The sequence below is a fragment of the Heloderma suspectum genome, chromosome 2 (genome assembly GCF_057233095.1).
Source record: "Heloderma suspectum isolate Gila_16-S chromosome 2, 16-S_ref, whole genome shotgun sequence".
In the NCBI taxonomy this organism is placed as follows: domain Eukaryota; kingdom Metazoa; phylum Chordata; class Lepidosauria; order Squamata; family Helodermatidae; genus Heloderma; species Heloderma suspectum.
The window spans coordinates 72,834,955-72,858,500 of record NC_139459.1 but is presented as its reverse complement, the minus strand read 5'-3'; the positions used below and the strand labels follow the sequence as shown (position 1 = coordinate 72,858,500).

The 23,546-nt window shown below is 43.3% G+C and overlaps 1 protein-coding gene, 1 long non-coding RNA gene and 2 other non-coding genes across 9 annotated transcripts in view; 1 reads left to right on the top strand and 3 right to left on the bottom strand.

The window, feature by feature from the left end:
- Positions 1-7,534, top strand: part of EPB41L4A (erythrocyte membrane protein band 4.1 like 4A) — a 161,572-nt gene extending 154,038 nt beyond the window's left edge. For 3 of the 5 annotated variants that reach the window (XM_084833865.1, XM_084833864.1, XM_084833868.1), the window contains 3 exons: positions 954-1,064; positions 2,653-2,734; positions 5,197-7,534. In XM_084833865.1, the coding sequence (XP_084689991.1) occupies positions 954-1,064; positions 2,653-2,734; positions 5,197-5,325 (322 nt within the window). In that variant the 3' untranslated portion in view covers positions 5,326-7,534. The remainder of the gene's footprint in view (positions 1-953; positions 1,065-2,652; positions 2,735-5,196) is intronic. The other 2 variants (XM_084833867.1, XM_084833866.1) reach the window with 1 other exon arrangement.
- LOC146352345 (uncharacterized) lies at positions 7,373-19,432 on the bottom strand. 2 transcript variants are annotated; one of them, XR_014787688.1, is made up of 5 exons: positions 19,368-19,432; positions 15,668-15,836; positions 13,679-13,729; positions 9,523-11,037; positions 7,373-7,912 (listed from the first exon to the last, which is right to left on the bottom strand). It is a non-coding gene; the product is annotated as an uncharacterized LOC146352345 (long non-coding RNA). The 2 variants fall into 2 exon arrangements; XR_014787689.1 differs by lacking the exon at positions 9,523-11,037.
- LOC146352347 (small nucleolar RNA SNORA13) lies at positions 13,466-13,593 on the bottom strand. The gene has a single exon (XR_014788725.1). It is a non-coding gene; the product is annotated as a small nucleolar RNA SNORA13 (small nucleolar RNA).
- Positions 17,876-18,011, bottom strand: LOC146352346 (small nucleolar RNA SNORA13). Its single transcript, XR_014788735.1, has one exon. It is a non-coding gene; the product is annotated as a small nucleolar RNA SNORA13 (small nucleolar RNA).
- Positions 19,433-23,546: the final 4,114 nt, after the last annotated feature.

Here is a 23,546-nt window from a genome sequence, read left to right as displayed (position 1 = left end):
GCTTTCCTTATTTTTTCAGGGTCAGTCTCCCTCTCCTCTGTTTCACATAACTAAACTGAAAGGCAGTCTCTCCCTGGACTGGCAGTGAAATAAAAAGCCAGTATATTTCAACGATAATAATATACTGTATATTATTTGTGATAATATACAGTATATTATCACAAATATGAACGATGCCACTGTGGCATTTTTGCCATCAAAATTCCTGCCTTACATTCAATTTTCACTTCCCTCCCTCTGCTCTAAGTAGTGAGGAACTGAGACAAAGGAACTGCCTTTTCCAATGCCCTGTTGACTCGCACCAGTGGGTAGAAGGTGTGTATGCAGCTTTTTGCCATGTTAGGTGGCTGTTTTCATCAGTTTTCTTTCATTTTTAAACTTTTCATAACCATTGATTCCGGGGGGGTGGGGGTGGGAATTAGAACTACGCCAGCTCCAGGGTTGGGCATATTTCTTCTCCATTTGGGGGGCATGGGAGGGCTTTGGATTCTGTGGATTGACAGTCTCTCCCAACACACCCCCTGGAACACCCTTTTTCGACTCTCCAGTGGCAGAATTCCAGTGTTAGATGAGCACCAGCTACAGACCTTTCCACAGCCTCATGATGGAAGTTTCTGAGGTTGGGTCTCCCTCTCTGAAGGTGGAGATCTAAAAAATCCTATGGCTTCTGTGTTATCCCCTCAAGGACCATAGAATTGCATCCCATGTCAAAGTGTTTTTTTTAATTAAGCGGGGCATCTCTATTAATTTTGGTACAGGAATTTGGACTTGATAATCTTTTGCCTGTTTTAAGGGGACATTTTAATGTTACTTTATGCTAACTTTATAAACTTGATCATCAGTGTAATCCTTAAAAAGGAAAAGGATTTTCGAAGGTTATCAACTTTTGTATTCTTTTTGCAAGTAGTCCCAGAGATAGTAATCTGCTCCTGGAAATTTTATTTCCCCTTTAGGACTCAAGGTGACCCCGTTCGCATTAGACACTCCCATTCCCCTCGAAGCTATCGTCAGTACCGAAGGTCCCAGTGCTCTGATGGGGAGAGATCCGTTCTGTCAGAAGTGAAGTATGTTAAGTATTGAAGTAATCAATGGTTTCTTTACAAGTCAATGCCATCCCTACCCCCAATCAGATCGTGGGCAAGTATCATTTAACAAGCTGATTCGGCAGCATCTTGTTAAGATGCTTTGTGTTCCCTGGCTGACTCCTCTGGAAAAAGTTGAGTGGGAAAGGTCAGTGATTTGCACCTTGGCTTGTTACTTAACTCTTCATTCTACTTAGCAATGACTAAAGGAGAATCGACACCATTACTGACAGGATGTTGGACCTCCCTGTATTTTCACAAGCACAAAACCTCTGCACTAAACACGTTATCCTGTCAGAGGAAAGGGCAGTGCCGTATATCAGAACAATTGTCCTTTTCTTCCTCGTCAGGAATTTGTGAAGTTGCCTGGAGGAAAAGAGGTCACTGCCTGATTTGGAACATAACATGGGAAGCAACCCTGGCTTGCAACACAGGGCAGTAAATCAGCAATTAAAGCTTGCAGCAGCATCTATCAGAAACATGTAGGAACATTTAAGAACATAAAAAGAGCTATGCTGGACCAGACCAAGGGTCCATCTAGTCCAGCATTCTGTTCATACAGTGGCCAACCAGCTGCCCATGGGAAACCCACAAGTAGGACATGACTGTCCTCCCACCCAGGTTCCCCAGCAACTAGTATATATAGGCATATTGCCTCCAATACTGGAGATGGTATATAGCCATCAGGACTAGTAGCCATTGATAGCCTTCTCCTCCAATAATTTTTCTATTCCCCCTTTAAAGCCATCCAAATTGGTGGCCATCACAATGTCTTGTGGTAGCAAATTTTGTAGGTTAACTATGTGCTGTGTGAAGAAGTCCTTCCTTTGATCTGTCCTGAATCTCCCACCAGCTTCATGGTATGACCTGGGGTTCTAGTATTTTGAGAAAGGGAGAAAAATGTCTCCCTATCCATTTTCCACACCATGCATAATTTTGTAGACCTCTGTCATGTCTCCCCTTACCTTCCTTTTTTCCAAGCTAAACAGTCCCAGCTGCTGTGACCTTCCCTCATAGAGGAGTTGCTCCAGCCCATTGATAATTTTAGTTGCCTTTTTCTGCACTTTTTCCAGCTCTACAATATCTTTTCGTAGATGTGGTGACCAGAACTGTTCACAGTATTCGAAGTGTGGTCGCACCATTTGTATAAGGGCAGTATGATATTGGCAGTTTTATTCTCAATTCCTTTCCTGATTTCAAAATTAAATTCCCAGAATAGGCTGGGATTCATTTATAATAAAAACTGTAATTCTTCTTTGGACTTCAGGTGTGCTGCAGAGCAAGGGTGGGCAGAAAGTAGATCTCTAGATGTTTGGAGCAAATCCCAGCATTGTTGACTACTGGCCATGCTGGCAGGGGCTTCTTGGAGTTGAAGTCCAAAACATCTGGAGATCTATCTTCCACTTATCCCTGCAGTAGAGGCATTGGTCAACTGGAAAGCCTGTAACTCAGGCTTATTGCAAAGAAACGCATCAGTAGGAAGACCTGTTCACGTGGAAGTAACCTTTCAATCCCCCTACCCCTTTTTACACAATAAGCACCATACAGTCTGCAGTTCTTTCTTTTTCAGCTCAAAAACAGACCTTGTACCTCCATTACCTGTAACCCGCTCCTCAGATGCTCAATGCCCCACCATCGCAGTATCTCAGCAGGTTGGTCATGGAGTGTTTTAATTGTGTTTCATATGCTTGTATATTGTTATCCATGCCAATGTTTTTTAAAAGAATTTCAAAATACAATTTTTGAAATTATTCCTTTTTTAGTTGGGTTTATGTGTCCCCATTATTTTCTACAAGGAAGCTTACAATTTAAAAATATAACAGGACGCTTTAAAATATATTTAATTTTTTTATAATTCTGAACAAAATAGTCACCATACTATAGTCATACTCCACTATATTGTTCTTCTTGAATCTTAACACATTTCTTCTTCTTAAGTAGGTTTATTCTCTCAAGCTCATAGTCAGATATAGCAAATTGTTAAGGTAATGAAGGCTGTAAATTACAATCCTATGTGAACTTGAAAGTAGGTTCTAAAGACCTTGGTTCAAGCTAAACATGACACTAAAAGTATCAGCAGATATACAGAAGTTGCTTTTTTAAGGGCGCAAAGAGGGAAAGGTCCTACAACTCCCAGCATTCCCCACCCTGCATGGCTGTCTTTTTTCTGTCTAAACATGCATAGGAGTGTGCTCTAAATTGTTAATAGCTGCTGAGCCCCCCCCCCCCCCCCGGACTTTTGTTGTGACTATGGTGCATGGAAAAGGGATTAATCCATTTCACACAACTGTAGTCTTGACAGAAATCCCCCCAACCCCAGGTAACTATTAGCCTCAGAATGCACGCTTTCATGGGCACTTATGGGAGCTTGTCTTCCAGGCCTAATAGTTGTCTCAGGGGCACTGAAGCAGGGGTGGAAAGGGTCAACTCCCCCTCATCAGCATCATGTCTAGTTTGGCCCTCAGAATGATTTACACATGAGTAAACATGCATTGTTGTTGTTCAGTCGTGTCCGACTCTTCATGACCCCATGGACCATAGCATGCCAGGCCTTCCTGTCCTGTGCTCTCTCCCGCAGCGTGCTCAGGTCCATATTCATTGCATCAGTGATGCTATCTAGCCATCTAAACATGCATAGAATCAGGCTTTTAAGTATCATATCATGAAAAAATAGTCATGGTTTTCGAAACCAGAGCAAACTTACCCTGTGATGTGGTAGCAGTGCAAGTTACTGATATGGTAACATATCTGATTAAACGGTACAGAACCAGGACAGCTATGTTATGCATCTTGAAAAACCCTGGAATCCCATATAACATAAAATCCTGAAACCACTATTTCTATGATGTGGTTTTCATTTTCTTCTAAAATTATAAATTGGCTTATTATTCCATATGAGCTATAACGACACTGCCAAATCATTATTGCTTAATTTCAGTACATTTATTCTTTGAATATTTGACCACACAGAAATTGTTTACTGATTTCTGAACATTCTGTGTAAGAAAAGAATGTAGGTTTGAATCAGGCTGGAAGCTACACAAGATTATCTGAGCTAGGGCTGCAAGTTTTAATAAATTAGCCACCTGCAGGCATGCATTCAAAATTCCCCACCAATTTATCCATACATAATTTTTTCTGTACTTGAAATCTCAAACTGCTGACATCAAGTTGCCTTTCGGCTCAAATAGGACCCCAAGGCAACTTGGTGGGACACGCAGAAGGGCATCCAAAGATCTTAAACTATTAGCAAGTTCGTATGAGAAGAGATGGTTTTTCAGATATCCTGACCCTAGCCATTTTAGGCTTACTACTTTCATACGTCTACTCCTTTTGAAAAAAGAATATTACACAGCCCAGGAACTATACGAAGTAGCAACCAAAGTGACTTCATATCACCTCACCTGGTTAAATACAAAAAATAGTATTTTTATTATTACACACACTTTGGACATTGTCTCTTGAAATTCATGCCTGTTAAGTTTTCTGAGATTTTCTTCTCATGTGTTTAGTTTCTTTTCACGTGTTTAGTGATTAGCCTGTTTGCTAAAGTTTGCAACTTTCACCATTGCTTTCAGCAAATTTCAATCTCCTATGAAGATTGTTGCCAGCCTCCAAACTCAAAACACTGGGGACTATCCTATGCAGAGTGGCTGAAGCATGGAGGGGATCCTCTCCTCCGTGCTCTGGCTACTCTGCATTTTTGGCTAGATGCGCAATTTTGTGCGTCTAGCTGGAAACCTCAGAGTAGGAGGGAGGGGAGGTTGCACAGTGCATAGGAAGCCTCATAAAGAGGCTTCCACAGTCTCCTCCCCTCCCCGCCCCCAGGACCACCCCCCTTTTGCCCTTTCCGTGCTCTGCTTGCCAGCATGGAGAAGCAGCTGATGTAGAGAGAACTGTGATGGCTATGAGGGGGCGGGGAGCATGGTTTCTGGGAGCTGAAAAATCCTATGGCCCTCTAGACAGTGTTTAGTGGCCATAGGATTACTCTCTCCATGTGTGTATATTGATATTAGTAATCCCTTTTCAGGAGTTGGGCAGTAACATATAAAATAAGTTAATTTCTCCTCAGTTCTGCACTAAACATTTAATTATGTGTCTAATTTATCTTTAGAGTCGAAATGGATCTAAGGACAGCCTGATAGAAGAAAAGGCACAGGCATCCATCAGCAGCCTGGATGGAAAGCACAGCGCTAAGACAATAAAAATTGTACAAGCATCACGGCTTAAGATAGAGACTTGATTCCTGTAACAGAAGATTGCAAGTGGATGCTGCTTCTTAAATGAATTTGCAGATGGTACAGAAGTCCAAATACAATTTAGTTGGAAAGACTGATTTTCTTCGCTGAAAGAAAAGCAAAGATATAAAGTATAAAATCATCTTGCTTAAGAACACTTTGAAGCCCAGCCTGACTGCTCTGGAGGTGACAATAAGACAGGTATTGTGAACAAAAGTAAAGGCAGCTGCTGACTTATGGAACGAAGACCGTATTAAAATGCAAAACTCAGCTATTGCAGTCCCAGAACCAATTACAGTGGATTGTAATAATGGACAACAGTGCCCAACTGGAGATTTGATTCCAAGAGTGGAATTATCAGTTAAGATGAACAAGGGTCAATGCATTTGCCAAATGTGCAATAGTAAAGGTTCTTTACTATGAGGGCTGTAATCCATATGCCTATACTTGCCTAGTAATTACATATGCCATTCTTGTTCACAGCAGTGTTGAATCTCTTCTTAGAACTTGATAGATCATCTTTATACAATGAATTCATCATATAGACTTTTTGGTTATGCAAGAACAGATTTCCTTTCACTGATTTTATACATGGTCTTCTAATTTTCAATGAACTATTCTACTAAATGGAAGCTTTTCTGTATTATTCATGACATCGTTGCCAAAGCTGTTGGGACATTTACCATGATTCTATTGCTACAAGTATCAAATTGTACTACAGAAAAGAGAAAGTGTTCTTGTGTGAAATCAAAAGCCTGGGTATCCCTAACTTTTGGCTCTGGCTACAGTCTGATGAAAGGAGCTGCCACTATCTTTGAGTGAACTGCAGTCATGGAATGTTTCTGACTGCTTAGAAGTTTAAATTACCAGCACAGGGCCTAGAACTGCAAGTACTTGATGTTGGAGGGAAGGGATGGAGGAGACATTTCTATTGCAATGGTGATCAGTTGCCAAAGCCCCACAGGTTATCACTTCTGTTAGGAAGAGGACAAAGATACCATACAAAAAGCCCTCTCACACTCTTCTAAAATACTGGCTCTGGAGAAGTGAGGAGCACAGGTTTAGTTGCCTTTTCCTTCCCCTCCTCTGCTGGGAAAGAAGAGGGGGACTGGGTGATAGAACAAGAAAGGATGTGAGCTAAACTCTGTATGTTTGCTAGATCACTGCTGGATTAATTTGTATTCTGAACAATTCTGAAGCGGTCCCATGTTTTTTATCTTATAAATACTACAAGACAGGAACACATCTTGAATACAGGGGAAAACATAAGATTACCTAGAAGAGATGGTGGACAGAAGGTAGATTGGGATTTACTGGAAGCTCTGAGCAGCTTGCAGTACATCATCAGCAAGGTTTTTTTTGACTTCCAGTTGTCTAAGAACAGCTACTACTAAAAAGGTTCCCCCTGCTGCAAAACCTGTTGTTGAGAAAGAACACTTGGGAGAAAAACAGGAGTGGATTTTTGTGTGAAAGGGCTTGACAACTTGGTTCCAGTTCAGATTACAAATTCTTAGGTTGAGCATGTGCTCACAGGCACCCTATTCTTCTTAGTCTGTATGCCCACCCACCTAAACCATCATTTTGCACCTGGATCTGGTCAGTGGATCTCAAGTTCTAGGGGAGTAGTAGATCCTGCAAGCCTGAAGTCTGTCCACCCCTGGCTTTGAAGATCTTTATAGTCAGAGCAAAATTGTACTAAAATGTTTTGGATATTGTAAATCAGTTAGAGGACATGCCAAACATCTAGGCACTTGCCCCTGGGGCAAGGGGGAATTAAAGATGGCCATCTAAATGCTCTAAAAATGGATTACACCACCTCATAATTGAAAGATGTAGACTCAGGCATGTAATGAGTAATTTTTAAAGATAAAAATATCATTTTTCACATAAAATGCTGATCTGAACCACAGTATGGGTGAAAAAGATGGTGGACACAACCAAGAAACACTGATCTGGCGTTACTTTTTTCCCTAGTAAAAGCTTTTTGAGTGGCAGCATTTCTTTCTGTATATTTGATTATTCAGGGAGGAGAAAATAGACATCTAGCAGATGTTGTTTTGAAATCACATTTTATATTTTGAGGAAGTTAATATCAATACAGATACCACATAATGAATGCCCCTATTCGTATACATGAAAAGGTGACTTGTGAAACACAAATGGAGAAAAATAAACCTCATCATTCTAAACTAATATTCATTACTGATCGGACACTTATTCTCAGCCAAAAGCAGATCCCAGCTCACTAGCAGAATCAGAGGGCACTGTCTGATGCTAAATCAGAACTTGGATCACTGTGCCCATATGCAACTATATCATCAGAACTCTCTCTCGAAGAAATAACTTTGTGTAACAGATTGGAAGGCGTCTGCCATCAGCAACTGCAGGCATGATCAGTTGTGGAATGTGGAGCACCAGAGTGATTATAATGGAGCAGGATGTAGTCCACCTCATTCATCTTCAACTGATGATGTTCATGGTCCTCTGTGTAGACTTTTTCCCTCCATTTAATTGCACAAGGTTCTGCTAGCGTGTTGCCAATGTTATCTGAGCAGGATAGCGAAATGTGCCATGTTGTCTATACATACGTTCCTGCAAGAGACAGAAACAAGTCAGTATTATTTGAGCAGCCGTATCGAAGGAAAATGTGACAAAAAAAGGGCCTGGATTACCCTCACTTCTGAGATGGTCGTTGTGACCATATCTGGTGGCCATCTTAACTGTTTTGGTATATTGCAGCTTCGTTTCAAAACTGAATTCCTTGACCTGGAAAACTCCCACTTGCATGTGCTGCGTGAATATATTATTACAAGGTGGCATATGCCATTTTTAGAGCACTTTAAAGGCCATCTTGGATTTGACCATCTACAGCCAGAGAAAGGGCATACATTTTTACATGGGTTCCCCCAGCCCATCCCTTTTGGCACTTTTCTCATGTAGAAACCACTCAAATCTTTGCGGCCAGAACTGGTCATGGATCTGTATAACATTGCTGCCATTTCCTAGCTGCAGCACCGAATCTTGTTTCATTTATAAGGGTGGGCAGAGCACTGATATCAATCTACTGGTAAACTGCCAGCCATGGCAGTGAGTGACTTCTCACCCAGGCAATCAGGCTAGCGCTTCTCCTGCCTCTGTGGCGTTTGCTCTCTTACACACTCATACTTCCAGCAGTTATTGCACTTGTTTACTGGAATGCAGCCCAACAGAGCCACCATAACTGCCTGGGAGACACAAATGTTTCTATAACTGCCTTTTATCCCCCTTCCTTAGTTTTGTCCTACTGCTCACTGTTTGACTCCATGTCTTCTTTATTTTCTCATCCCTCCCATAGCCCTTTTCTGTTTACAACAGGATCCCATGCTTTGTTACTCAAAGTCCTGCATTCAATGAGATTTCAGTTAGTCTACATAGGATTTCAGCTTTCTTCCATACCCTTTCTCTTAATTCCTTCAGCTCTAGTACATTAATCAAATCCTGAGAGCACGTGCTTATAGGTGAATAATCACCCAGTTCCTGCTATACTTTCTCAGCTTTTGTCTCCCTCTCTGCTGAGGAAAGTCTCTCCACTTTTTCCCTGCTGGCTATTCCTGCAAGCTTCTTTTCCAATGATGCTAGCAGATGGGTATAGGAAGTTAATGGAACCTTTCCCCCACCCTTTGGAAATTGGGGAGGAGAATGTTGCTAAGTGGCAATTGTGGTTGGTGTTACTTGGTGTCATGGTTGTATCAGCCTCAATGTTTCTTATCTGTAAAAGTATAGGGTTCATTGGTTAGTTGCTTGTGAACAGGGCAATTTCCAGACGAAAATCTCCTAGCAATACTAATTGCTCTTCTGTTGTAAGCTACAAGCTAAATTTCAAATGATGTTCCACACTATTGGGGTTATTGTGCTTTTTAGGTGTAGTAAGCACAATCCACACAGCTGGGACTGTAAAGGTCCAACTCATCTGAACTGACCTTGTAAAAAAATAAAAATTAAGATGAATTAGCACTAAAGCACTTTAAGTATGAATATCAGAATACTGCTGATGAGATCTCAAAGAAGTGACTAGAAAAGCAGCAAGGGTTTTTTTTGGCATTTAAAAAAGTAAGAGTAGTTGTACTATTAACTCTTGAATACTACTACACTTACATTTTAGGTCCCGTAATAGTATTCCCAGGCTATTCATCATCATCATCATTATTCCACAAATAACCTACCATAGCAGTGGCTGAAAAACACTTGCCCCAGACTAGTGTGATGCTTGACGCTGGATGTCATCTGTATGCTTGCCGCAGTTGGTGTATGATGAGATGACAACTCACGAACGGTTATCCAGATGCAAACCAATCAGCTATTTTTTTACTCAATACATTTCATTGGTGAGAAGAGTAACTCACATGGTTGATTCAAAGTAAGATTTATCTTTGCAGCGGTATTTCTCAACAAAGGAAACTTCTGTGAATCACCCGGATTCCAAAAATTGTCATGACTTGTACTCTTGCCTGACAATTTCCCAATGGACACTGCAGCTTCTGTGACATCAACGGAGCTAAATGGGTTTACAAATAATGATACGACTGGTTCAATGTCTGTGAACTGTTGAAATTGAGTGTGAAATTGTTCGAGTGTTTCAATGTGTGCCACATATGGTGTGTTTTCAAAATCACCCTCACCAACAACTCGCTTCATTGAAGGGAAGAAGGGATTTCCTTTGCAACTGTGACTTCCACAACCCAAGTTTACCATTGAAGGAATTGATTGAATTGATCATTCTGGAAATATACTTCCTTTTCCCTGAAGCTCAGTGGTCAAACTACTTAGTTTCTTCATCAAATCAGCAAGGAAAGCAAACTCTCCCAACCAAAGCCTGTCATCAACTTGTTCAACACGCTGCTCGAGACTTGAGAAACTCCTTCTTTCAATCAGGTTTAAAAATCTTGCCAGAACCTTTCCTTTACACAGCCAGCTAACTTCAGTATGCAAAATGAAATTGCTGTATTCAAGAAGTGCCATTAAAAGCCAAGGAGATGGCCCGGATAGAATTTATTTTTGTAACATGATTCCTGGTGAATGATGCAGTGATATGAAACAAATTTAGGAAAAGATTAATCTTTCTCACAGTGGCGAATAAACCCTTGGATACAGTTTACCATTGCTGGTGCCCCATCACTGGTGATGGATGACAATTTGTGAAAAGGCAAGTTTATTTCCATAGCACAGTTTTCGAAAGACTAAAATATATCCTCTCCTGTTCTTCCTTCAGAGGTAGTATTCTGAATAGTTCTTTTACAGAAAGATCATGAAATACCATCCTCACAACAATCGCCAGCTGTGAAGTTTCTTTTGTGTCTGTGGATTTATCAAGTTGAAGGTCACTTTGCAGTTGATCTTCCAAGTCATCTGAAATGGACTCGATTCTTCTGCTGTTTCCTGACAGCTGCAACTTTCTAATTGTTGCAATTATTTCCTTTTTATTGAAAAAACCTTCAAAAATGGAGTCACCAGCAACCAAAAATGCTTCTTTCAACAACTCCCCGTCCTCAAAAGATTTTTTTTTCCCCTTAGCAAGTAAGCTAGCAGTTCTAAAGATACAATTGTGGCATTCTTGGATTACACCACAGGCCTGGTAAATAGCAACTGTTGTGTTCCCACAGGATGCTTCTTTTCCCACTCTTTGTGGAAAAGGTCAGTCCTTCTTCGTCTTTTACCGTCTGGCTTGCTCATTTTGACAACTGCAGACAGCAGGAGGGAGGGCAAAAGAATTTAATTTCTACTGTATTTCTAAATTTAACAAGTCTTTCTTAATAAAGCCACAAGCAGGGAAGTCACAGGTTGCTCCAGCATCAGTGTCCAATGAAAAGAAATATCCCCGGAAACAGCAAAGTCAGTGACCAAACCCTGGCAAGGACCATAATCCCCTCCTCACCCAGAAAGGGCTGCCCCCCCGCCACCTAACCACATCAGTTCGTCCCAAGTCGTCCTCCTCTGCTGCACCAAAGCAACAGCAAGTCCTAAGCCAGACTGCACCAAGCTTGGCAGGCCAACAGTACTGGAACCAGAAGCATGCAGCTGCTCCTCGGCTTCCAGAATTCACTGGCCTGTGCGTACGGAAGGATTGCAAAGCCCAACCCTCTTGGCCTGGTTGGGCTCACTGCCTGCCTGCCTCTATCCTCTCCCTTTTTTCATAAGGCTGCAATCCTGTGCATACTCACCTGACAGTAAGTACCATTTCATGCAGTGAGACTTACTTCTGAGTAGACCTACACAGGACTATGCTCAGCTGCATATTCCCTCCCACCAGTGTATGTGTGGAGGGTGGATTTGGTGATGGATGGATGACAATGGCAGAAGGAAGATAGAGGGGTACATTTAAGATAAACTGGGGGAGGCATTTGCAGGAGGAGGAGGATAGAGGCAACAGATAAGCATGAAAGAGGAAGAAGGGGGCATGCAGGGCTGGAGAGAGTCAAGGAAATGGTGGACAAACAAATGGATAGAAAGTATTCAGGATGAGAAGGAAGAACAGAGGAGAATGTGAACAGGTATGAACTCAGATAAGTTATGCATACCTCTGGAACTTATTTTTAATGCTATTATCCTCATCTTACATGGTTCCCAGATTGGTGCCCCTTCACCTGGACTCTCATGTTGACTGTTGCTGCTAAGCCCGTGAGTGGGCAAGAACACACAGCAACAGGCTGAAACTTTACTTCTGTTGCTGGTTGCTCCACTCTACTGCTTGTCTCTTTGTATTGGACTAGAAGTACAGCAGGCAGAATGTGCCAGCAGCAGCACAGCCACTAAGCTTTAGAGAGAAGGTGGGCCCAGCAGCGATAGGTTCATCTGCCTCCTGCTAAGTCCACTCATGTGGAAACCATGCCTCTTGGGAAGGTGGAAGAATTAACACTAAGGGCCATCTACACACCTCTGAATATTATGCTACTGTTCTGCTTTTCTCAAAAATTGGAATTTCTGCAGTGAAAACGAAGACGCTCCAGAAAAACACATGCATACATAGAAGGGCAGTCATTACATGATGATTACATGGATGTCCTGTAAAAACTACATGAACAAGACAAATGTCTGGTGCGGAATTATCCCAGTCCCTGTGCAGTTCTTCTGCTGAGATCTCAAAAGCTTGTACATTTTTGTGATCTTTGGGTTGGCCTAATAAAGGTATTACACTATATGGATTTTGGAGATAACTGTAATTACTCTCATGAATACATACTTCTGTAGCAAAAGCAGGAAGACAGATTACAAGGTTAAAAGGAAGTGTTCGTACGCTGTCCCATTCACGGGAATATTTGACATTTCCCAAGCTGAAGTTCATTTTATTTATATCCCATCTTTCCTCCAAGTAACACAGAACAGCATTTTACTGTTACAGTCACCCAGTGAACCAAGTTAGATAAATAAGGACTCTCAGCCTAAGGCCATCATCCACTGATATTCATAGACAAGCAGAGATCTGAACCCAGGTTTCTAGCATCCGGAACTCTAACCATTACACAAGAGCAAAAACAAGATTCCCAAGAGGTGTATTACATCCCTCATCTCTCTCCCTCAGGTGCTGCATTAATTAAGGAAGAGCAAAATGGGTGGGGTGGGGGGACTGGAGTTTCCACTTGGCTGAGCTCCCTGCTCCAAGTAGCTTGCTGTGTCTAACTTCTCAGTAATTGTCCTGTGGGAGAGCAAGTGTCCTTGAGTTGCGGTTGCTGCCTGGTAGTGATTTGATAACGTGCCCCCCAAGACATTCCAAGATTGGAATTCGGTCTTTGGGCAGAACATGTTTCTCCACCCTTGTACTAAAGGGTGTAAGTTTGTTTTAAAGACTAGAGTCTCTGGGGTAGCTGCTGTTCACATGAATACATCAATTTTTAACCAAAACCAAATACACGTACTTTAAAACAGTAAATGGAACAAGCTGCCAAGATCAATGTGGAATTCCTAACATTTTGGAGGTTTTCAAATAGTAATAGAATTAATGAAGTGCCTCAAAAACATAGACTGTACAAAAAAAAAAAAGAGGTAGAGAGTACAGACACTTCAGGGGGCAGGGTGCTGGATTAGGACTACTGAGTCCCTTCCAGTGTCCAATTCTACGCGCTTAACTGTGCATGCAGAGCTGAAGAGGGAATGTATATTTTTTTACAAAGGCTATGTTCCAGCTGAAATGCAGAGAAGGTACATAACCCACTCCTGAACACATGACAGCTAGAGTTAATATATGCCTTTTCTGACACCACATTCACTGTAGAAAGTAATGAATGGGCAACACAAAGGCAAAATTACACACTAATGTGAATCAACGTAGAGTTTGAGCTTAATAAACGTCTGGTGAGAAAGACAAACTACTTGTAGGTTCCATACCTTTATCCTGAAGTGTGATGTTTCTCATCCAAAACTGTAGGCGGACTTCGACTACACCAGAAGGAGGAACGAACAATGATATAATAATCCAGTCATTTCAATACGATTGCAAATCATTCAGTATATATAGTAATATTTTCCAGTACAGTGCTCAGTTGGTCCTTCAGCTACAGGGAGCTACCACGTAGTTTAATTTTGGAAGAAGGAACCTTCACAAATATGCTTCTAGCACACCAAAACTCACAGTAACCCCCAGGAAGCTCTACTTCCCAAAACAGAGGTGAAGTTCAACCATAGCAGTTGCCTCAGGCAAACTCTCTAGTGGCAGGCTGTCCTACACTCAGCCTTCCTTCAGGCAAACAAAACAAGCAGACTATACAGCACTGCCCCATGGCAAGGTCTCTTCAACTTCTACTTTAAAGAATTATGCTGCAGTCGTATACACACTTACCTGGGGGTTATGTTCCACTGACTGCAGGACATACTTCTGAGCAAACATGCACAGGACTGCACTTCAGTCTCCTCATACTAATGGGAGTTAGGAGGAGAGGGCAAGGAGAGTACATATACAGCAGCTCTTTCCTCCTAGTGCTAAAGAGCCACTAGCTCCTTAAATCTAAGCAAGAGAAACCCATATCCATGCAGTGTTACAAAGGCTGCACGAAGGGGGCTGTTAATCCAACAATTTTCTAGGTGAGTAAGAGATGGATTTAACTAACTTCATTCATCACATTTCTATACTGCCCAATAATCAAAGCTCTCTGGGCAGTTTACAAAGATCAGAACCTTTAAAAACCCTTATAAAAATCATATACATATAAACAGGCAACACGCACACACATATATCTAAAACCATTTTAAACAAGGAAAACCCAGGACGCAGTTAAAACCTCCTCATATGCTGCCAAATGCCTGAAAGAGATATTGTCCGTAGTCTGGGGGTTCTCCTAGATCCAACACTGTCGCTGGAGGCCCAAGTGGCAGCGGCAGCTCGGAGTGCCTTTTATCAGCTTTGGCTGGTTCGCCAACAATGGCCTCTCCTGGACGCGGATAGCTTGGCCACAGTGGTACAGGCATTAGTAACCTCAATACTGAATTGCTGCAATGTACTCTATGTGGGGCTGCCCTTGAGGCTAGTCTGGACTCTGGAGCTAGTGCAGAATGCAGCAGCTAAGCTGTTGTCGAGACCAACCCCTTTTCAGCATGCAACTCCTTTGGTGAGGGAACTGCGCTGGCTGCCTACTATTCACTACCGGGCCAGGTTTAAGGAATTAGTACTACTGTACAAAACCCTAAACAACTTGGTACCAAGAGAGCCAAGAGAGCGCCTTCTTCTTTACAAACCTGCCTGGTCACCGAGGTCATCAGAAGGGTTGCTCCTGGTGGTTCCACATGGACCTATGGCCCAATTGGAGTCCATCAGGAAAAGAGCCTTCAGTGTGGTGGCCCCCTTCCTGTGGAATTCCCTGCCTTCGGAGGTCAGGCAGGCACCAATGTTGTGTTTTCTGTGCCTCCTGAAGGCACTGCTATTTCGAGAGGCCTTCCCTGAGTGACCAGCTGTGGTTTATTAAGTCCAGAATCTGTTCTTTTAAAATGTTTTAACTGTTTTAATTATGGGGTTTTATTCTTTTACCTTGTTGTTCACCACTCTGAAAACTTTGATGTGGAGTGGTATATAAATATTGTAAATAAATAAATAAAATGACAATGTTGCCACCAGGCAGGCCTCATCGAGGAGATCATTCCATTACAGGCCAGGTAGTGACGTCTGTTCCGGGTAAATCGGTTGAAAGCATTATTAAAGATAAAATTAGTAAGCGTATAGGACAAGCCCTCCTGAAAAAGAATCAACATGGCTTCCACAAAGGTAAGTCCTGTCTCACTAACCTTTTAGAGTTCTTTGAGAGTGTCAATAAACATGTGGACAGGGGTGATCTGGTAGACATTGTTTACTGGCACTTCCAAAAGGCTTTTGACAAAAAGACTCACCAAAGACTCCTGAGCAAACTTAGCAGTCATGGAATAAGAGGACAGGTCTGGGGGTTCTCCTAGATCCATCACTGTCGCTGGAGGCCCAAGTGGCAGCGGTGGCTCGGAGTCCTCTTATGGATCAATAACTGGTTAAAGAACCAGGACAGGTCCTCTTATGGATCAATAACTGGTTAAAGAACAGAAAGCAGAGAGTAGGAATAAATGGTAAATTCTCCCAATGGAGGGAAGTAAGTAGTGGAGTCCCACGGGGATCTGTAGTAGGACCAATGCATTTCAACCTGCACTACACCACACAGAGCTAGTGTGGTGTAGTAGTGAGAGTGTTGGACTGGGAGCCGGGAGATCCAGGTTCTAGTCCCCACTAGGCCATGGCAGCTCACCTGGGTGATTTTGGGCCAGTCACAGACTCTCAGCCCAACTTACCTCACAGGGTTGTTGCTATGAGGATAAAATGGAGAGGAGGAGGATAATGTAAGGTGCCTTGGGTTCCTTGCAAGAGGAAAAAAGGCAGGATATAAATGTAATAAATAAATAAATAATAATAACCTGTTCATAAATGATCTGGAATTAGGAGCAGTGAAGTGGCCAAGTTTGCGGATGACACCAAATTATTTAGGGTGGTTAAAACAAAAAGGGATTGTGGAGAGCTCCAAAAGGATCTCTCCAAACCGGGAGAATGGCCATCTAAATGGCAAATGTGCTTCAACGTAGGCAAGTGTAAAGTGATGCATGTTGGGGCAAAAAAAAAATCCCAACTTCAAGTATAACCTGATGGGATCTGAGCTAGTGGTGACTGACCAAGAAAGAGATCTTTGGGTTGTGGGTGACAGTTCAGTGAAGATGTCAACCCAGTGTACAGCTGCTGTAAAAAAGGCAAACTCCATAATTATAAGGAACTGAGAATAAAACTGCCAATATAATACTGCCCCTATACAAATCTATGGTGTGACCACACTTGGAATACTGTGTACAGTTCTGGTCACCACATCTAAAAAAGATATTGTTGAGCTGGAAAAGGGGCAGAAAAGGGCAACTAAGATTATCAAGGAGCTGAAGCATCTCCCCTATGAGGGAAGGTTACAACAGCTGGGATTGTTTAGCTTGGAAAAAAAGAGGGTAAGGGGAGACATGATAGAGGTGTAGAAAATTATGCATAGTGTGCAGAATGTGGATAGGGAGACATTTTTCTCCTTCTCTCAAAATACTAGAACCCAGGGTCATCCTATGAAGCTGATTGGTGGGAGATTCAGGACAGATAAAAGGAAGTACTTCTTCACACGGTGCATAGTTAAACTATGGAATTCACTACCACAGGATGTAGTGATGACCACCAATTTGGATGGCTTTAAAAGGGGGTTGGACATATTACTGGAGGAAAAGGCTATCAGTGGCTACTAGACCTGATGGCTATGTGCTACCTCCAGTACCAGAGGCAGTGAGCCTATGTACACCAGTTGCTGGGGAACGTGGGTGGGAGGGTGCTGTTGCATTCATGCTCTGCTTGTGGGTTCCTGGTCGACAGCTGGTTGGCCACTGTGTGAACAGAATGCTGGACTAGATGGACCCTTGGTCTGATGCAGCATAGTTCTTAAGTTCACAATTCAGGGGCCACCACCAAGAAGGCCCTCTGCCTTGTTGCCACCTTCCAAGCCTCCCTTGGAAAAGACACCTGAGGGAGGGCCTTAGATGACAAACATACTGTACAGGTAGGTTCATGCAACTGGCTGTGTTTGGTATTACCTAATGGAATTGTGTATGATCACAGGAATAACCTTAGGTCCAAACCAGATGTGATGCTTTTCACAATTAGCAACTGCATAAATCTCCCCCCCCCCCGCCCCTCCATCAGTAGCTGCAGGAGACTCAGCCATATCAGAAACCTGCAGATAAAAGTTTTCTTTAAACCTTTGCCCCGATATGGATCAGACCCACTGCACCTATCTACATTGGAAGAAAAGTTCCCACTGGGACCAAGGCAAATAGTAAGCACAGGGGTCCAATCCAAATCAGGACCACCAGGTGTGTGTGTTAAAGCCCTTCCTTTGTTTCCTCCCACCCAGGGTCCCTATCCAGAGTAGAGCCCTGTACCTATTTAGAAATATTGTAATTGATAACTGTGTAAATGGCATCATGTCTAGTTTTGCCCTCAGTTGACCAATGTAGGTTAAGAACAAGGGTGCACAGATGAAGTCAGACACTCCCTAGTATTGTCCCCCAAACGGCAAACCTGGAAGGAACAATTCCTAGCGCAGGTCAAGGCTACCTGAGGGGAAGCTTGTTTTACGCCTTCTCTGACACCACGTTCATTAGCAGCCAAGATGAATGGGCAACACTGAAGGCAGGAGAGACAAAAGGGGCAGAAGCCAAGTGAGCACACGCTGCACATCCGTGCCGTAGGAAAATAAGCAGCAAAGGAACTGAGTTTTCTGCACAGTTGGACATGTGGTTTCGTAAGAAACTAGGCTGTTTCTTTAAAATAGATGGGGGGGGAGATAGCAATAGAAAGTAATAGCTGAATACACCTTTCTTTCTATTTTCATAACCCTATACTAATAGTATGTCAGAGTTTTCTCTTACCCTTCCATTTCTCCTGCTGCTTCTCTACTTTTCTTTACTATCATTGTCTTCTCATTTCCTCCCCTCTTTTCCTAGAAAGATTGACGGGGCAGTGGGGGGAAATGCTTAGGATAAGCCCTAAGCCACGTGGAAATCTCCTTCCCACGGAAGAATCGGCCACCCTCGGCTAACCCGGTGATCCCAGCAGTTAGCAGCGGCAGCTCCCCCTCTCCGTCTATTACTCCTGGGGGCCGCCACCGTGCGCTACGACTGCCGCGTGTCTTCCGCGACGGCCACGCGCTTGGCCTTTGCGCGGAAGGTGCGAGCTCACAGGCTGACGTCACAAGGCTAAAACTCGCCGCTTCCCCCCACCCTTCCACGGGGCACCTCTGTGGCCCCGAGCGGACTCTCTCCGGGCTGACCACACCGTCCGCTTCTGACCAGAGAAACAACAGAGGACTATTTGGGACGGGCGTGTTGCTCTTCCCGTATTTTTTTACCTTTACAACTCAGCTCCAACTAAAAAGCGCCTGTCGTCCGGAGCAGATCGGTGGGGCTCACCGATCAGCCGGGAGCCTTCCATAACCTGGAGCCCTCCAAATGTGTTGTACTACAATTCCCATCAGCCCCAGCCAATACGGCCAATGGTCAGAGATGATGGGAGCTGATTTCCAAAATACCTGGAGGGCACCAGGTTCGGCAAGGCTGCCGTAAGAAAGGCCAAGAGCCCCGATGGGGCTTACTTAGGATTAAGCGCCCACAGCGTCAGAGGCTATAAATATCTGCTCCACCTCCTTCCCCCGCAACACCTCCTGCTAAAGCGCAACCCCGGACAAAATCGCACGCCCCTCCTCGCCCACCCGCTGCCGGCCTTCCTCCCCCGGGCTGCAAGGGAAGAATCGCCGTGGTGCCCCGCAGAAGTTCCGGACTACAACTCCCAACAGCCCCACACAGCATGACCAGTGATGATAGGAGCTGTAGTCCAAAACATCTGGGAAACACCCGGTTGGGAAAGGCTGTGACATGGTCTGCTCCAGCCCTGGCCACTCCTGCGGACAACTCTGCCCCTTCCTCTCCAGCCCAGCCTGTATGGCTCGCCTCTGCCCGCGGGCACCCCCGTATTCACGCTACTATGACTTACCGCCATTGCAGGCTCAGCCGCCCCAGCAAGCACCGCGCCGCCCGCGCGCCAGAGCCAGAAGGACCGCCCCGTTCCCCCCTCCGCTCCCTATATGCCGCGCTGCGGGGCAAACCATTGCTAGGAGCGGGATAGGGAGAAGGCAGGCCAGACTGTCCCATTCAGCTCTACAGGAGGCGGAAGGAGTGGAGCACGCCCGCTCCTCACCCGGAGAGGGCAGCTCTGCGGCATACCTCAAGTGCGCGCAGACCCTTCACTCCTCTTCTGAGCAAACAGCAGCCGGGCGTGGGACGCGCCAGCCGTCCCCGCTTCTCTCCGTCTTTCTCCCTCCTCATCCAAACGGCTGCTGCATCATAGAGATAGAAAACGGAGTACTGCATCCGAGCCCACGTTTTCTTTTTGATTTGGAATCTCCGTTTCACAACGGCAAACGTGGAGTTCTCCTGTGCGATGAAACTGCGCCTGCAGTCCTATAACGCTTGCCTGGGGCTGGGAGTAAGTCCCGCTGCGCTCCACAGGGCTTACTTTGGAGTAGACATGCCTAGGATTGCGCTGTGAATGCAGCACACGGTTGCTGCATGGCACGGAGAAGGGGCGAAGTCGAGGGGCCGGTCTGCTTACCTAGAGAGAATAACCTTTGCAACACTCTGAGGTGTGTTTTGTGGTCGGGAGGAGGAGTGGAAATCCAAAGCAGCCACTGACAAAAAAAATGATGGGGGACTGGGCATATAACATCCACTGCAGCGTTCATTTAACGATCCTAATTGCTGCACAGAAGACGTGGTTACCGTATATTAAGTACTCCTAAGTACATACTAGCACTGGACTACATTGCAGGTTTGTCGTACATTTCTCTCTCCCAGGCTCAACCCCCGCCTCCCATTGGAGCGCGGGAATAATTACAGCGGGTTGTTGTGAACCGCCTCTCTGCCGCCCCCACCGGCAATGTGGGACTAATGACACTGGACTGTATTCGCATTTTATAGCACTTTTTTATTTTTAAGCCACATTTTCCACACGAAATAAAACTTCAGTTAGAAGATCAGGAACCTCTGCCTGACCTCGAGCTTTTTCTTACAGGGGCGAAGTTATACTGCTGCTGCCGCTGCCGCTGCCAGTCCAATCATAGGATAAAGGCCTGGATTTCTCCATTGATTCCCATGGGCAGTTGTTACCTTTTTCCCCCCGCAGGCGGGGATGGGGGGAATGCTTCCAAAGTAATCAGCTAGTTCTGTCTTCAGCTAATGGAGTTTTAACTGAAAACTATTCTATAGACATTGCAAGGTCGCTTCAACCAGGGACTGAGCCACTCATTCTATCATGATGACCTGTATTTTTTTATTACATTTCTGTACCACCCGATAGCTGAAGCTCTCTGGGCATGTCACAACAATTAAAACCATAAAACACAACACAATAAAATACAATATAAAACTTTTAAACTATAGTATACAATAAAAAATAACCAAATAAAACGTAGCAACAGTGCAAAGATTTAAAACGCAGTAACAGGTTTAAAACAAAGGGTCACTTTGGCCTTTGGTTCTTAAAAAAAAAAACTTTGCTCCGGTGGTGGTGGGAGGAACTCTGCATATGCTGTGAGGTATTCAGCCCAAGCTTTTGGAAACACTTTTTAATATGGGGTGAGGACATTTTGCTCAATGCCCTCTTGATTCCCCAACAGTATGCAGAGAATGCCAACAAAACTCCATGAAGAGGATCAAATGACTGAATTGCCCGATAAATATGTTAAGCTGCTTTCTGATAAGGGAAATTCATGACATAGAACTTCATTGTTTATGAAATAGCTGTTTTATGTTTAGGAAATACAACTTGACAGTAAAATGTTCCAAACGTTGTAGCAGTGTTAAACACTCTTTTTAAAATACATGTTTAGTATCGTGTAGTTATGCCCTATGCAGACAGATTATTGTCCTGGATTTTTAGGAAATAGCTAATGTTGCTTTATTCAACTTGCTGGGAAAAACTGCTAACCCACCTCTCTTAAAACAATATAGTATATATTATTATGAAATGCAAATTCCAAATGTTAGTAAGTAATTTAGAATTTGAAAATATAAAAAAGTAGAAAGTAATGATTGTATTAAAGGGAAGATACACAAAGAAACAAACAGGTTCACAATGAATTTTGGGTAACTAGCATAAAAAATATTTGTCAAGATGAACAGGATGGTATCCAAAGAGAATATGCTGAATTAAAGCCCTGTCAGCTGGGCCAAAGAGTTATTTGAATAATCAACAGGTGTGAGACTATATTTATTCCAGGTCAAAAGTGTATTTAAAGTTTTTGCTTATCAATTAATGAGCAAAAAATACTGTATAAGGTATACATATCAAAAAGCTTGATATACAGATGTCTAGAAAAATTTATGGACTTAGGTTTAATTGGCAAATTTTGATTAAGTTATATTCTCAAAGGTATGATTCAGAATTAATCATATCTAATCTAAAAGGTGTACGCATAAGCCTTTTTGGTATGTTCTGATCTTTTTAGGAATATTTAATAACAATAACATAATTAAGACTGAGAGTCCTAATTTATGGAACAGTAGGTAATATTAGCTATGAGGCAATTTCTACACAAAAAGATAAAAATATGTGCTCATTTTAGAATGTGGGGACTTCATATTAGAAGCTCACCCAGTCTATGTACCTGTCAACTAAACAGCCTATTCAGTACTGAATGGGGAACTTGGTACTTAGAATGAGATTTCTCCTTTTAAGCTATTAGGACTAAAAGTCTAAGAACAAGAAATGTTTAGGAAATTCTATTTCCTGTTAAGCTATTAAGATCCAAGACATTTAACAACAACAGATGTTTTAGGGCACAATCTGTTACAAAAATTGTGTTCTTTTCCCTGGTAGACTTTCCAATTTGTGTACCAAGAATGAGAGGAGGCAGAGATCTGGTCCAACACGATTTTATTCTGCAGAATAAGGCAACCCTTGGGGCTAACGCTCCAACAAAGGTCACAATTAAGTGATGTGATCCAAAAGTTTATATAGGCAGGACCTTTGGGGGCTGTCTTACGCTTGCGCTGTACTACTCTCTTTGTTTAGCTGAGAGGGAAACAAAAAAACAGGCAGCACCTTTTACATATTTAGGCATGCGCAGAGAGGTAGCCTTGTACTCTAATAAACACATTCTTGGCATTTCTGAGTCTCTGATAAGGCGCTGTGCCTTTGTTTAGCATGGCAATCTCACAGAGGTAAAATAGACATAGCCTAGCTTATAAAATCATGGGATAACAGACATATTACAAATTTCTATAACAAATCCAATGGGGATTGTTGGCCACCTTTGAACTCAGAGGTGACTGACTATCCAACGTAGGGCCTGCAGAACACAGAGGGGATCCTCTCCTCCATGCTCCAGCCACCCTGCATTTGCGGCTAGCTGTCTAGCTCGAGACCTCAGAGCAGGGGCGGAGGGGGCAGGGAGAGGCCACACAGCACATAGGAAGCGTTGTAATGATGCTTCCACAGTCTTCTCCCCTCCCTGCCCCAGGAATACCTCCTTTTCGCCCACTCCACGCTGAACATACGAGCTCGGAGATGGGGAAGAACCGTGCTGCCTATGAGGCGGCCGGGGAGGGGGTGGAGAGCACGTTCCACCCCCTCGGTTCCCTGAAACTGAAAAATCCTATGGCTGCCTAGACACTGTCTAGCGGCCATAGGATTGCTCTCCCCATGTCATTTTATGCAAGTTGTATTTTCATGTGATGTTACAAGTATATTTCTAATAAAAATGAAAAATAGATCAAAAGATTGTTCCTTTACTAAATCTTGTTAGTACAAACAAGATTTAGAACAAAATTGAATCCACCTAAAACAATTGTGGGGTATGCTTTGTTTAAAGTGTATTGATCAGCTATGGGTAGTTAACAGGCAGCCAAAGCCTTCCTAAATATTGAAACTATAGTTTGGAAATACTCAGCAAAGGCCAAATCCATAATAATATAGGAAACCCATATAGCTATGCGTAGACATGAAAAGTAAGACCGTTTTGCTAGTTTGGGTTAAGTTGTTGTTGTTCAGTCGTTCAGTCGTGTCCGACTCTTCGTGACCCCATGGACCATAGCACGCCAGGCCTTCCTGTCCTGCGCTCTCTCTCGGAGTGTGCTCAAGTTCATATTCATTGCATCGGTGATGCTATCTAGC